Source organism: Plectropomus leopardus, chromosome 14 (assembly GCF_026936395.1).
Source record: "Plectropomus leopardus strain MGB_pleo_1.0 chromosome 14, ASM2693639v1, whole genome shotgun sequence".
NCBI classification, from domain to species: Eukaryota; Metazoa; Chordata; class Actinopteri; order Perciformes; family Serranidae; genus Plectropomus; species Plectropomus leopardus.
In genome coordinates this window covers 17,880,438-17,897,441 of record NC_142189.1, presented here as the reverse complement: position 1 = coordinate 17,897,441, position 17,004 = coordinate 17,880,438, and the positions used below count along the sequence as shown (strand labels likewise).

General features: G+C 38.9%; 1 protein-coding gene across 1 annotated transcript in view; it reads right to left on the bottom strand.

The window, feature by feature from the left end:
* Nucleotides 1-17,004, bottom strand: part of evla (Enah/Vasp-like a) — a 45,419-nt gene that overhangs the window by 10,965 nt on the left and 17,450 nt on the right. The window contains 3 exon segments of the mRNA XM_042500897.2: nucleotides 251-308; nucleotides 8,214-8,394; nucleotides 9,499-9,667. Coding sequence (XP_042356831.2) covers nucleotides 251-308; nucleotides 8,214-8,394; nucleotides 9,499-9,667 — 408 coding nt within the window.

Below are 17,004 nucleotides of genomic sequence, written 5' to 3'. Positions count from 1 at the left end.
TGTATTTTGGTTGGAATGAAAATCCGGTTGACGATATCGATTATCGATAAATGTCTATCGACGTTAGAATTTCACGCTGTGTGCACGCTAACATCATAATGTCTTGCAGACATTAGGTTTTCCTCTCCATACCTTACAACTAATTGTTGTTATATCACCTGATTTTGGTAAGTTAACAAAATTCAACAAAATATCAAAGTTTAATAACGTTGGTGGCCAGCTGGGTGTATACTGCACATAGAAATCGTACCTCCTCTGTGCCTCGCTTTCATCTGAGGAGGGCCCATTTTGGCGCTGGACGACTGGACCTGAAGAGAGAAAAGAAAAAATAGATTAAAAAACCACAAAAGCAAAAAGCAGTCAATCAATCATCAATTCAGCTTAACTTGACTTTATTCATATGAAAGATTAATACAAACAAGCAGCCCAAAGTGCTTCACATTTGACAATTAAAACAACAGAAAAAAATAAAGAATAAAATAAAAGTTTTGTCTTGAAAATTACAAAAGTAAAACAATAAATTATAGAAAATTGAAAATCATTACATAAAAGTCCTTAGAATTAAAAACAGAGGATAAAATAAATTAAAAACAAATTATTAAAACTTAAAGCTGAGATTGTAATGTAAAACTTATCTAAGAGTCATATTAAAAAGGCTCAGTCTTTTTAACATTTCTTTGTAAAAATACAGAGCTTGCTGTTCTAATATCCAGAGGCAGTGAAATCCACAGTTTAGGGGTAAATAAACAAAAGGCCAAGTAGTAATTCCAAAAGCATTTCCCCTCAGCGCTGCAAAGACTTATGCTGCAGTCGACACCTTTAGATGCTAGACAGCCCTACTGCATAAAAGCGTCTACAGAGACACTGACATAAACGCTGTGACATAAATATCATGCTGATCTGTGACGGACGGCTAGTTAACGCATTCTCGGCATTACATTCCAACCCCTGGTGCCTTTCACTTCTCAGCCTTCTGTCCCTCTAAACTTCCTTTCCTTCTTTTCCTCCTTCCCTTTATTTCCTCCTTTTTTCTTGTCTAAACTTGTTTTTTTCACTTCTTGTTTGTATTTACTCTCCCCCCTTTGCCCTGTCTCTTCCTTCTTCCTCATTCCTGGTCTTTCTTTTATTCTTTGTCTTATATATTATGCAACTTTTGTTTGTTACGTGCCGTGATTCAGCATGACACTGTGTTGGTAGCTTTGTTTTTTCACTCTGCATTTTGTCTCTATTAGATATGAGGCTTTATAGTCCCATTGAAAAGTGCAGTTGTCCCCTGCCTCTCTCAGTGTTGAACATGTAAATAACTAACACATGTGTAGCATGTGTGCAACATCATTCATTCTTTGTAAAATATGTGTGTGATCATTAGGGAGTAATTATGAGAACCATCTGAAAATAAACCCACAAAATTATAATAATCTTCTATAAAATAGTCCCAGAAGCGAGAGCAGGAGAAGCTGTGTTTACTGACTGAACAGACAGACGCGGGCCTCATGTGAGGCATAGTGACTTTGCCCAGGAGAGCCAACAAGCTGTTTATAATGTAATTTGCTCAACATGTTGCCAGCCACAGGAATTTCAACCGTACACCACAGACGGAAAGAATCTACAAGAGCTGAATAAACAGAAATATTGCAAATATGAAATGAAAACACGTTTAAGACTATCACTGTGTCAACATTGTTAAGAAAAGTTGTCCACCACATAATCTTCTCAGTGTAGCGTTTTCCTTGACGACAGACAGCACCCCCCACCCCCCCCACCGAGTGACAGCGTTAGAGCCTCATTCTGGAGCGGCTATTAACAGGGAGCATCATGGAGAGCACTTATCACATATCACCAGAATACCAGTCATTAAACTTCAATGCCTGCCGTGACATCAAGAACACCCACAAGTGATATTTCCGTTCGCTGTGTCTGGAGAAAGGGGATGTAGGGCGGGGTGATGGGGGCAGTCAATGTGAGGCAGAGCTGTAGCCTCAGATGGCAGTTTGAGACATGGAGACAGTAAGGGCTGAAAGGAAACTCCTACGCCCTTATTCTACCAATTGCAATGCTTTTCATTTGTCTTGTAGTTTTTATTTGGAAATTTAGTATCAAATGTGTTCTTCAGACCAAGAAAGTGGACCACATCACTCCAGTTTTGAGGTTTTCACATGGATTCACATCTGTCAGAGAACCAGTTTTCAGTTTTTGTTTGTAAAGCACCGCATGGTTTAGGGCTTGAATACATTCTATTTTATTCTACCTATTTTTTATTTTATGCTATTTTTCTGAATATTTGTTGTGTGTGAAGCACATTGAGCTTAAATTGTATGAAATGTGCTATAGAAATAAAGTTGACTTGACTGTACAACCTAAGAGTGAAACACTGGTGCACTTTTCTTTCTAAGGCCATATTACATAAACTGCCTCCTTATTTACTCCGCTTTCAGTATTGCAACCTTCAGTCACATTGACATCTGATGTGTGTCATTGCGTGAACACACATTGTCTTTGGTAAAAGTGCTTTTATAGTTTTGGCTCCTTCATCTTGGTGTGAGCTACTGAGTCACCTTAAACTAGATTTTATTACAAGAGATTGTGTCGTAAACTGGCTGTTTGTTTTAAGCCTGTTGCTTGTTTCGTGTCTGTGAATTTTTATGGTGTTTGTTTTAACTTTTTACTGTTGTGTTCTTAGTCTGTTTGTTCTTTTATGCAAAATTCTTTATGCTGCCATCTTGGCCAGGACTCTGTTGAAAAAGAGAGATTATGAATCTCAATGGGACTATTCCTAATTAAGGTTCAATTTTAAAAAGGAAATACAAAGAATAGACATGACAGCGTTTAGTTTTTATGCACCACATATCTGGGACACATTCCCAGAAAACTGCAAATCTGCCGCAATTTTCAGTTCTTTCAAATCAAGGCCTTTTACAAAATAAAATATTTATTCATATCTTACACTGCCCTGTAACTTTTATTCTTTTATTTTATAAATACATAATAAATAAGAGCAGGAAATAAATAAATATGAATATGAAATATATCCATAAATAAATAAATATAGTTTATATATACATGAATATTATTCATTTATTTATTAAATATTGACTAAAATGACACTCCATAGCTGAGAGGATAATAACTAGACAAATATAGTAAATGTACACACACACACACACACACACACACACACACACACACACACACACACACACACATTCACTCTCACACACACACACACACACACACACACACACACACACACACACACACACACACACACAAACAACATTTCCAAACAACCTCCAACATGTATGTGGTGTTTCTGTCCTCCGGCAGTAACAGACTAAACATGCAAAAAGTAGATTATCACCTCCTGATCATCACATGCTTTAGTTTATTCTGACATACCTGACCTAATTACTGGATTTCTTTTGATGTGCTACTATAATGAGAAGCAGGGAGGAAAAAAGAAACGCCTGGATGACGTTGCCCTCACTCCTTGACACTCACTTGAACTCTGCTTGTGAGATCATGGTAATTATCATGTGCTCTGCTGGCAAAGCTGCACATTAAAATCAGCATTTATTCTGACGGTTTAAAGCAAAGAAACGCCTTCTCGCTCCAAGAACACAGGGGAATATTAACTGTTTGCTCTGACTGGTCTTCTTTAAGCATTTTAGCGCAGTTATCCTGATCTTGAATAAGTATTCAGATCACAATGACTGAGATGCTAACAGGAGGTTGATATTAATGCTCTTGGACACCCTGCAGGCTTTGTAAATACAGGCCTCCTGTTTAAGTATCAGCAGGACACTGTGTTTTCTATTTGTTTACACCAGCAACAATAATTGTTGCAGAAACATAAACTTCCGATAAATGATCCAAGAATATGAAGATACGGATATATATGCAGCAAAAGCATAACATGCTGCATGCACCTGTCAACAACAGTCTGTATGTTTTTAGGTGAGACTTCAGGGATTCAGTCTGAAACACAATTAACACTTCACAACCTTTCTGCAGACATTAATGAGGCTGATGCTGTGTAAGAGACAATTATCACCTCATGCTGTGACGTCCTGCATGTGCATCCATGCGTATGTGTGTTTCTGAGGCTGACGTTGTGTACGGTACGCGGTGCTGGTTGTTGCCATGGTGAAGGAAGAGGAGGAAGCTCAGGGGAGGAGCGGGCCTGATCAGACTTGTAAGCATTTTATAGGAGCTCTGGAGACCAATGAGTGTTTGTGTGTGTGTGTTGTCTTAATGTAATCAAAGAAAAATCAATTATTCCTCCCTCTTGTGCTCCGCCATTCTTTCTTTAAACACTCACAAGGACACATAATGAAAATATGATGGATCACTAACAGCAGAGCTCCTCAGAAGCAGTGGGAATAGGACAGACACAGACACATGGACACAATCACTTTGCTACCTGTACTTAACATATATTCACAGTGCATCTACAGCCCCTTTCACACTGCCTTTTCAAAGCAAGAATATCGCATTGTTACGCTGCCTCTCACTAAAATGGTGTCTGTATAAACAGGACAGCAAGCAGGATTCGATCATGGGCAGAACGGATGTGATGTTCTGACGGCGTGGAGGTTTAAAAAGTAGCTAGAAGAAGTTAGCTAACTCAAAGAAGAAGAACCGTGACAGTAACTGTCCGCAGAGGACGAGATTCAGCCCTGATATAACAGGGAAGGTAAATGATTGTTATTGCCATGTTATGCCATTCTCATAGTTAGAAAGCACTGCTGACATATCTGTTTTATGTCACACTGGAGGTAGACGCTCTTGTGTTAAGCATCACGCCTCTTGGTTCTGCAATGGCAGCATGCTGTTTAAAATCACACACTGGAATGAGGTGATGCCGCTGTTGTTTGATTCTGTGTGAAAATGCAAAGGAGGCATAAATAAGGGACTTAGTAGTGGTCCTATAGCACAATCTCTGTTTAGGAAGGGTTAATAATTCAGGCTGTCTGCACACGGTTCTCAACAAGCAGGTGGCTGAGCTGGTGGCTGGCAGCTTATGGTGCTAACTCCATAAATAGTGCTAACATATATAGAAATATTGCATGAATACATAGCTGAGAGCATCACTTCCAAACATTTTCAGTATTTACATACAAAAATATCTAGTTCCATGTTATGATACTGACATGAAATGGAAACATTGCCCAACACTATATCAAAACAGCCCTGATATTAGCTGGCCAAATGACTGTGGAAACCTACTTGACATCAGAATAGCCTCACACAATTGCACACCTTGACACCAAACATGTGAGAAAGTGATAGAAAGAAAACATTTCATATTGTTTTCAACAAACAAAGAAACACCACAGTGCCATATGATGCTATTTTTCACCCAGTAGATAAAAATACATCAAGATGCGCTATTTGTGACAAGAAAGCGCCACACAGCAGCAATATGACCTTCAGGTTTTTTTGCGTTAAGTTTAATTATCCATTTTCCTTTTTTCTAAAAAGAGCCATTATTTTGAAAATGCATTTTCCCATTTAAGATATGATCAGCATCAGTATAGTTAAAATGGTAACAAAAAGCACCAATATACTATTAAATTTTTAAAAATTTGGTAACGCCCATCCCTATTTGAGAATTAGCAATTTAATATTCAACAATGCATTGTATTTCGTAAGCTTATCATATGTTTGTTTGTATAAAATTTGAATGTGAAAAATGTAGCTGTTAGATAAATAGAGAGGAGTTGAAATAACTTGCACCTCAGTTAATGTGCTTAGGTACTTTCCACCACAGGGACGTGCAAAACAATGCACTATTACAGACACACACAAACAGCACATTTCTCATAGTGTGAAAATAGCTAATGCTCAACTTCTGTTACCGTGGGAAACATGCACAGCCAGCTGACATATTTCTTTACAGCACCACACTTACTGAGGATGATGATGGCTGAAGAAACCCTTCTGAGGACACCAGGGGAAAATTCTGGAGTCAGCATGATTTTTCCACAACCCACTCAGTACTATACAACATTAACTATGTAACTATGCTATACTTTCAGCAAGAAATAGCACAAACAGCCTTGTTAAATAAGTTCTTAAGAAGATATGTATGCCTTGCATTACGAGGCCCATGATCCCACATCCAAATGCACCCAAAAAAAGGAATGCTGCCATGTGAGCACGGTGGGGTACGACAGTGAGGCTCCATGGGATATTTTAGCCACCAATAGGAGAGTCACAAGGATGGGATGGGATGACACCGCGGTTCAAACCTCACTGATATTCTCTCTCAATATTTTCTGCACACACACAAACACACACACACACACACACACACACACAGATTATAAGTAGCTTGTAACCAGAGCTGGTCAGACGCTATTTAGTAAACCAGGAGTAGGCGCGAGTTTGGCTTCAAACACAGTAAATGGTTCCAGCAAAACAGAATTCACTCACTGTACATGTAAAAAAAAAAAAAAGAAATAAAAAGCTACAAAACTGCTAATTTTAACCATGTCTCTAATCGTGCTATATTATATACTGTTATTACATTTTAATTTCGTAAAAACTGAAAATTAATGCACTGTATTGAAGATTATTTATCAAAAATGTATTTTTCAATGAGAAAAAAAAAATCATTCAGCAACCAACCAGCCCCTTATACAATTGTTCCTGTTTGGTTTAGTGTGCAGAGTGCAGCTGCAGGACATGGTATTGACCAGCAGAGGGTAGTACAGCTTAGTTCAGCAGATGCACTTCATGTTGTTTTAAGACTGCAGTATGTTAACTGTTCCCATATAATAAACAATTTAATTATTGTGACGTTTAAATGTTTTGTTTCCATATGGTCCTCTCAGCATGCAGTCTGTATACAATCCTGTGTAACCGTGTAGAGTTTTATGAAGAAGCATCTATTAAAAAGTGTCTATGTAGTCAAAACAAATAACAAAACTATGCAGATTATTTGATTGTGGTTACCTGACATTCTTTTGAGAGCAAAAATAGATTTAAACTGTTCACAGATGACCGTTTAAGTCAGCAAGTTGTAATTCAAACCAAAAAGTTCCATTAGTAGGTTTCCAACACCCGATTAGGATTCAAAAAAAACTTTACTTTCTCTTTTCTCCACTGGGACGAGCTTTTTCATTTGAAAACCTCGCTGTCTGACAGAAAGTCAAATTCAAAAGTCAACGTCGGTGCACATCCATAATAAAAAAAGGTAACTGTATGAGGGCACAGCAGAGCAAAGTAACATTCATTGTCTGTGAGGCGAAGTCTGTCTTTGGTACTGTGCTACAGTCCTTTACTTCAAACGTAAAAACATCTTAAAACATTAGACACGACATGACGGCTTAAAAAAAGAATGTGTAAGAATTAAAGAGCTAAGTGCTGACATATATCACTTACACAAGTGATATATGTCTTGCTAAAGAAATATGTTTACACCTTTGCAGTAATAATAGTGATGATAAACCTCTACTTTAGTAAAGAAAACAGTTATGACAGGTATGTTGTAATAAAAACGATTATCTGCTGAATAATAATAACAACAATAATAATAATTGGCTTTATTTAGTGCCTTTCAAGGACTCAAGGTCGCTTTAGAAAAAAAGGGGGAAAAAAGAGGTAGAACATGTTCACAAAGTTTGTGATAAATGACAGGTTGCTTCTTCATGGGAAATAGATTTGAGATTTAAAATTCAATTAAGCTGCTTTATTTTAGGGGTTTAGCAAAGTTGGGTCATTTTTGACCCTTAGGACAAGTCGAACATACAGAAAGTTAAGACAACGCAACGGTTAAAGTGGCAGTGTGTGGGATTTAGGGGGATCGGTTGTCAGAAATGCAACACTTTCTGTTTTTATTAGTGTATAATCAACTAAAACTAAGAACTGTTGTGTTTTCGTTACTTCAGAAACAGCAGTTTATATCTACATAAGGAGTGGGTCCTCTTCCACTGAGTCCACCATGTTTCTACGGTGGCTCAGAATGAACAAACCTAACAGTGGCTCTACTGAGGACGTTTTGTGTTGTTGTGTGACCTGAAGGTCTCTGCAGGTCCTCATACACTCTTGTAAAAGCGAGAGGTGTAAAGAGGGGTATTCATTTGACCGCAATCTGAAACCTCACCACTAGATGTCATTAAAACCTACACACTGGTTCTTCAAATGGTGGTTGAAAATGTGCATTAAATTACCAAAAAAAAAAACAGATTCATATGACGTTAACGCCTTACCTCCACTGTCAGGCGAGCTGAGGACGTTAAGGGCGAACAGCATGGCGTTGGAGAAGGTGGTGGCCTCCTCTTTACTGGCAAAGTTCAGCCCGTAGACCTGGCGGGCGTCACGCCACTGATGGAAGGTCGGGGTGGCCTGATTGTATTTCAGGCCCTTCACTATGGAGTAGTTGATCACAACCTTCAGTAAGGAAAGGAAAATGATTAAAATGTTATGTAGATTTAAGCTGCAACTGCTTCATCACTCATGTTGGCAAAGTATTGTCAGCTGCTGATGAAGTATTTCACTCAGTCTTCAACAGTTGCTGCTAAGGGAGTGGAAAGAGATCCTTACTATTCTCCCACACATTTTACCAGCTGTTTGGAGATTTAATGCCAGTGTCTCTCTGCTCCTCTCCACACTATGATTTTCTAATCTCCACGGGACGAGATATACGTCAAATGAATCCTCAAATATCAACTGAAGATGAGATCTGCACTACAATACTTCGGTACTTTTGAAAACACTATTTTGAGTTCAGTTTCTGTCAGTATGATTTTCTATCATCGACCATTTGATCATCATGTTGCGTATTCAACAATCATATCAGATCCAATCCATCGTAAAAGAGGAAGAAACACATATTTCTCTACTGATAAATTCCTAAAAAATTCCTCAACAGCACACAAGGGGCAAAAACCTTAGTAATCCCACACTTCCTGTATTAATGCTAAAAGCCAAACCAGGGACAGGGTTTGAAAATTGGCTACAAACCTGTTTGCACCTGCTTTGAATTTTATATATAAAGCAATGCTTTCAGCTATTGTTCTCGTGAAATAAACCAGTAAATAAATAAAAACTTTATATCTAAAAGTATCAGTAAAAGTAGTGAGAAGTACGTATCCCGGTGTTAGAATATTGAATAGCAAATGCACTTGAGTAAGAGTAAAATAATCTGAAAAACAACTGCTCTTAGAAGTATAATTTATCATAAAATACTAAAGTAGAGACAGGTTTCTTTAAATTAAACACCTGTGAAAACTCCCAATCTTTAGCTATTGCTAATGCTGCACTGATTGATTGACAGATGTCACGTCAGAGATATTGTGATTGATTGTTTTCAGCTGGGAAACTCATTCTGAGATTGCTGATTTATCTGACTTGGCACTTACGAACACTTACTGAAGTGCCTGAAAACAGCAGATATGAACGCCTCACACCTCAACAGAGCTCAGAAGCGCATGAGAAATGTCCCCTTATCACCACTGTGAGTATGATGCAGTTTATTTCCCCTGCGTCTCTTACCTGCTGGTCCTGCAGTTTGACGCCCACCACTCTGAAGGTGTTGTTGGCAGTGTTGTGGTAGATGTTGATTCGGCTGAAGCCCTGCTGCCCGGGCTTGATGGGCACCCATTTCTTACTGGCATCGTCGTAGACCATCACCGAGGCCCGCGCCTGGCAGATACTCTGTTCACTGAGGGAAGACAGAAAGGGACATGAGAAGAGTACAAATACTGTAACACTGTTCTGTTGACTGCAGAGAGACACACACAGAAATCCACTTCATCTGTTTTCTCAGAGTGTTTTTTTGTCAGTTTCTCCAAAAAGCTGAAACATGTTATTGTGATTTTCTGTCCAATTCTGAAGACAATTTAAGCTCCTAAGTGAAGCACGTAAGTGAGAAAGTGTTTTTTTTCTTTTAAAGGAACAAGTACTTTAAAAACTGTACTTCAACTCTTTACTTGAATGTGTTTTTGAGCCAGTAATCTTTTTACCTCACTATATTCGCTACGTTTGCTTTTGTTGCAAATCTACTCTAAATGCAGGCACCAACTGTAGGGATATGGGGTAGGGGATAGAGGTACGTCGCTGCCTGAGAGAAACACGCTGAAGTTGCACACACTGCAGGTGAAAATGCAGTTAGCTACCTAATGTTACTTAAAGGTATGTTAATTTTTCATTGTTTGATATTAATCTTTGATGTTATGGTTCAGAGAAGAGGGGAAGAGAGGAAGTTTTTTTTAAATTATTATTTCGCACTGGTTCACACAGAAAGTAAATTGCTCAAGTAATTATTACTAATAATTATTATTAGTTATTAACCAGATGCCTTTTTACTTTTAATTTAGGTTTCTCAAATTGTGATTTTCACTTTTACTTGTGTAATTTTTAATGGGAGTATTTGTACTTTTACTTGAGTACAGATTTTCTGTACTCCGCGCACCACTGTCAGCGCTGCGCTCAGTCACATGCATGCCCTTTTTTGACTCCGTTTCCAAACTCTGTTCATACTCACAAATAGTAAAACAGTTTCACTGACACTGAAAAACTGTGCAGGCCCATTTTTTTCCACAGAGAAAATTGATGAGGAATGAATAAATAATCAGACGGACAAGCAGAATTGACAATGGCATCAAAAAAGTCTTAATGACTCCCATCCCTAATCAGTAGTAGAGAATATTATATTATAGAGATGCTTCACTGCACTGTTAATTCTCAGACTGTTACCGTCGACCAGAAATGTGAAACCACATTTATTGTGGTCAATAAAACGAAACCAGTGAAACAGAGTTGCTGTATAATCATCTGGTTAACTGAGGGGTCACTGTGAACCACACCTTTCTGCAGTGACCACATTAGAAATAACACACTGCCACTGTAGATATCTGACAGTGTGTATGTGTGCTGAGGAGAGGGTGTGTTGCCATTTTTTTAAGCTATAAACGAGACCTCAACCTAAAACCAAAGCCTGGAATATTCCCCTTTCCCTCCTGGCCTTTACTGTGGTGTGGTGGCAACATTTCAGTGCTTGAAGAAGTGTTTAGAGGCATCACTGCGGAGGGGTGTGCGTGATGTATCGTGTAATGATACAGTGTGCTAAAAACGCAAGTGTTTGATCAGCAAGCGCATCGCCAGCTGGTGACTGGTTTGGTGAAAAGCAAATGTAAAGTCGCACAACACACACAAGCACAAAGCTACAAACATGCGTAAAATTATCACGTCCACAACCGCAGAGCCGAGAGGGAATTCATTCATAAAACGACACATGTGGCCATTGACTCATGTGGCTTACACAAATCACATCACAAAATGACCACTTTACCAAGATACAGTGTGAGATTAAAAAATAAAAACGCATGCGTGTTATGTGCATGACTACTGTTGTGACCTTAGCACCATATGTGCCTGAAGCTGGAAGCACGCGGCAGCAGGTGGAGCGGTGTTGAGTACCGGCAGACGTGAAGTTAACTCTCAGAACCTGAGAAGAGACTAAACACTTCTCTAATTTTCACTTCCAACACCTCAGGGGCCGGCTCTCTGGCAGTCAGACCCACATTAGCAGGCTGAAGGTGTGAGGGCCAAGAAAAGCAAACTAAAGAGCATTGTTGATGTGCTCACTGACTGTCAAGGTACTCCAGAGCTTAAAGGAGCACTCCACCCACAAAATGATCATTTATATGTCAAAAAAACTTTTTTCCTCACACGGTAGAGAAGAAGCCAAAAAGGGGCGTTTAAACACATCAAAATTATTAACAAGGGTTTTTAGTGAAAATACATGTGTTTGGGAAGTACTGAACATATGAATGGATGAATGAGACTTTGATTATACTTTACAAGTTGTGTGAGAGTTTGTCAGCAGATGTTCTGATGCAGTTTTGCTGTTGTCAAACATGGACCCCCATGACTTCAATTCATCCAGAATTTTCTCTGGTTTTGGATTCTCCATTCACTTTTACTTAGATCACAAGAGAAAAGCACAGATTTCTTCACAAATTCAAGGTAACCTGGGGTGAGTTATTGATACACAAATGATCATTTTGTTGGTGAGATATTTCTTTAATCTTTTCAGTAGTTCATATAAAATGACATGGTAAAATAAAATGTAAATTTGGTCACTGCAGGAGTCAGAGGAGTTGTACTTAAACAGAGTTTATATTACCTTACATACAGTGAGGAGATGGAGTGAGAGAAATTGTCCAGACATACTACAAACGGCAACATCGTCATGTTTAGCAGGACGAGCGGTAACAAGTAACCGTGGCAGTGGTCATTTTTGTTTTTGCTCTTCCATTCTTCAGTAAACTTTCGACAAAGTCCTGCAGCTGCAGCAAAAGCGGCGATGACGCGCTCAGACTGCAGGCTCGAGCACGGTAGGGACGCGTACGAGCAGGGAGACACCCGGACCTATGATTGGATATTTACAATGTGGACCACAAGGCAGCGAGTGGTCCGTGCTTTTACAGCATTACAGTGGCCAAGATGACGGATCATTTTCGGACCTTAAGTCATTTCAACCAATATAACAATTTGTGCATTCAGCTAACAGTTACCAACCCTTAATCGATGAAATGCCAGAAAGTAGTAAAAAAAACACCCACCACAACTTCCCAGAGCCCAAAGTGACATCTTTAAAAGTATTTAACGCTTGAAAACATCCAAATATTTAATTTACAACTATATATCTAATGCACATTTAGCAAATGTAATAGCTTTTTTTCCAGTGATTGGCTAATTAGTTAACTGACTAATCATTTCAGCTTTAAAATACACAATTTCATATAACCTGAAACAGTTTTCTCCTTACTTGATACATTTACAATATGGCAAAGGTATGGAGTGACGTCAAGTCTTTAAACCATTAATACATCAAATTCTACTAAACAGAAACATTTGAGACTTTGCAGCGATACACTGGAGATCTGCCTGAACCTGTTCAGAGGTCAGGCATGTCCAGCAGCATAATGCTGTATAAGTTATGAGGGCATGAAAAAAGCCAGAAATGGTGACAAGAGCCAAAAGTGTGATTAACTGTTCTATTACCTCGACTGCTGGATAGAGAGCCGGAAGTGAGTGAGATTATACAGTGCAAAGTTAAACCCCCAGCAATTTAGCACAATTACATTACCGATAAAAATGGCAAAAATAATAAAACGAGGACGCAGATACATGAGGTTGTCTTTCACAGCAATTATCGGAGGCTGGGACTTGTTTCCAAGGCCCCGAGGACGGCTGTAACATTCAAATGCCAACATGTGAGCCCCGTCCTCTGAAAACCTTTCCTTCGAGGTGCTGCTCCGCAGGAGGACGACAGCGTGACAACCTGAGAGACCCCCCCGGACCGCTCTGACACATAGTCAGGTCCCAGCCGGCTCTCATTTTTCCTACCATCACATGCTCTCTAACTTAGCACCGTAAAAATAAACTTTGTTTTAGCCTAAAAAAGCAAAGATCCAGGCTGTCCCTAAAATTTTAAGTTGACTGAATCTGAGAGGACAAGTTGAGGTAGTTTTGTAGTGATTAAACTTGTCTTCTTCAATTTAAGGCAGCTCAGACACTACCTTTTTTTAAAATTTAAAATAAAGTTTATTTTTACTGTGTGACAAAACAGCTGGGCTTTCCTAAAAAACTGCATACCTGAATGTTACTTTTGCAAAATAATTAAGTGTGACTTGAACTTAATTAATTCCCCTAAAATGTGCAATACAAGTGAGGAATTCAGAATGACAGTGTTGAGGGCTCAATATCAACCTTTGACCATCTACAATTTTTCCTTTCCTATTTTTTTTTTTTGCTTATTGTGGATTTGATAAGTGGTATAACACTTTGATATGTTTTGCTAATGTAGTGATACTAAAAAAACATACAATAATAAAAGATGCAAATCCCCAATAGTAAAAAAAGCAGGCTATTAGATATGCGTTTGTAAAAAATTAAAAAGAAAATTTGCAAGCCTCTATTATGCAAGCATGGCTAAATCTGCCTTTATTCTTATCTTGATAAAATGAAGAAAGGATTCCAGACTTTATAGAAAGTCTTTATGGAGCCCCTCAATGAGTATTTTATTTTCTCAAATTTAAGAAAGTGCAGCACGTCTGTGATTCATTGAGAAAAGGAAGCTCTCTGTGTGTGTGTGTGTGTGTGTGTGTCTGTGTGTGTGTGTGTGTGTGGAATAAGGTAGCAAAAGTCGCCTTCAGTCTTTCCATTTTTCTTTCATGTGAAAAATCTTTTCATCATATGAGTCATGTGTCAAATCACCTGTTTGACACATGACGTAAAGAAGTTTATTTCCATGCAACAATATCACAAACTCTGAGAATAAACTGCACAGCAACATCATGTCCTTCCTCAGAGAGAAGGCTTTAAAGCTCACTTGACAGATGGATTTCATCAACAACTCCCACGATTACAACGGCCCTCCCCTCTGTCAAATACCCATCATTCACCGCTCCACAACTGCTGCAGAGTTAACCAGCAGCAACATCATATCAAAGCCATCACAACACAATTTATTCATGACAGTGATTCCTACACAGACACTTTTTGCAGAGGGCTGAATGTAGTAAGACAAACAGTGAGTCGAGATGTAGATGCTGATGGCTGGAAAATAGTTACACAATAAATATCCTCCGTCCACGGACAAACAGGAACTTGAAAATCAAACAGGAAACACATTTGTCTTTTACACAAGCAGATGTGAACACAAAGTTCCTCAAATACATTCAAATGTCATGTTCAATTCACTCCGGATAAAATCAAAAGTCCTGTTTGACAGCCCTCACACAGACGCACAGATTCACCCTTAACTCATGCAAAATAGCATCTTACTCCTGAAATATCAACATTAAGAAAAACAAAATGTTTTAATCACTGATAAGGCTGCAGGATATCGCAATCTAAAAAGTCCACTGCCTCGACATTTAAGAACCTCCCATTCTGAATCATGAGGGATAACTACAGACATCATGTTTCCTAAATCTCTAAATAAATTGAACAGACTCTCAAATCGCATAACTGACACTTCTCTCCACTTCTGAGACCCGACAGACCACCAGAGGCTCTCTGGGAAAAGACGGGGAGGGGAGGAGGGAGGTGGCTGCTTCTCTGTGATGGATCTTCTTACAAAAACAGGCCCTATTTCTGGAGCAGTTTGGGCCAGAGGGATGGAGCGCCTCCAGCTCCGAGCTCACGGTTTCAGTTCTCCCCGAGCAGTCAGAAATAAAGCGGGCGTCTCGTCAATTCCTCCTCCACATACAGTATGTTGCTCAATAAACACATCATGGGATGTAATGCAAAAAAAAAAAAAAAGAAAAGGACAGTTTCTCTTTGTTCTGTTGGGTGCATTGAGCAGAGTTGGATCTTCAAAGAGCAACTCAGATCATTTCTCCCCACTTCTGTGTTAAATGCTTCTGTGTATGATCTTGTTATTGGCAGACTCTCTCAGTCACATGACAAAGAGACAAGGCACAATAGGGCACATGATAGCTACCAACAACAACAAAAAAAAAGGCCCATTATGCTCAAACGCTTGATGGTTGATGGATTTTCAGCTGTAAAAAGGGTAAACAGTCGAAAAAGAAAGACGTGATAGCCAAAGTGGGTGTGTGTTTGCGACGAAGGGATAGCAGGCGATACGGCTTAATCTGAAAAAGGTCAGCTATCGCTGAAAATCACAATCAGTGACATTAAAATAATGTGATGAATCAAAGTGAAGTTCAGAGCAGGAATGTACAAAACAGGAAGAACTGAAGGTCAAACTAAAGAACTAGAAAACGACATTTTAGAATATATTAATTACAAAGAAGACCCCTTTTTGAGTAATAACCTTGACAAGTCAAAATGAGTGTTGCTAGTTGATGCTACATTGATTGTGTTGATAATAAATGACACGTAATGAGTAAAAAAAAAACAGTAGAAGATGACTTAAGACTGCACTAGACCCTTCTCACTGCAGACACAAGGAATAACATCAGTGTTGGCTCCATCCCATTAAGTGTCCCAGTGAGCCACGTCAGAGCGAGTATGTTCAATACCAAAGGACGAGAACCTGCTCACCTAAATACAGAGCAGCCTTCAATAATGTTATTAAAGAGGATCTGCTATTTTTTTCTGTATTAAGCGTCTTTTATATACTGTTAAAATGAATTATGTTCATGTCAAACATGGCCAGTGTCAGTTCTCATTACATTCTTTATATGGTCACCTGCTCCAGGCACGCTACACAAGTGTTGACATAAATGAACCTACACCGCTACATATAGCTACATGCTAATGTCAGAACCTGCTTTCTTGGCTGCTGATGTTATAAATTTCTCCACGAGTTTGGATAACATTATGGTTCAAACGTGCCTGGTAGTGCTTTGAGGCTTTTATGGTGACTTGCTTACAAAATAAAGTGCTGCCATTCTCTGTTTAAGTCATTCAACACTACAATAGTTTTTGTAATTGGTCCAGTAATGAGCGAGAGCACCGCAGCATAAAAGACTACAATGAAACCACTTAGGGCATGTTCGCATCATCAATTTACGTCCACTAAAAGTGCTAATTTTTGCCACTGACAGGCTCAGATCGTTATTCTGACTGTCTGACAACACTGTGTTTCATTTTCTTTCACTGGTGTGTTTATTAATGTGATCAAGTCTCGCTCAGGGAGAAGTCTCGTTCAGAAATCTTGCGAGAGTTATTGCGGGACAAAAAACAGTGGAAACATCGGTGAGAGTCACCGAGAGGAGCGCCCGGAAAAACGTGTTGAGTACAGAAAGCATATCTTGATGTTATCTAAAAGATTTTCAGTGTCATGGATGAATATTTAGCAGATTTTGATATGCCTGCAAGATTTCACAAGACTTCTCTTTGAATGAGACTTGGTTAGAGTAAAGAAAAACATTTCGTCAGTGGGGTCTTTCCATAATTTTGTCATACATTTCTCATCTGTGAGCCTGACAGCGGCAAATACAGGCACTTTTAATGGATATATATTGAAGGGGCACAGTTTAATTGCAGCATGTTTCGCTGCTGTGGCCTCGCTCAATA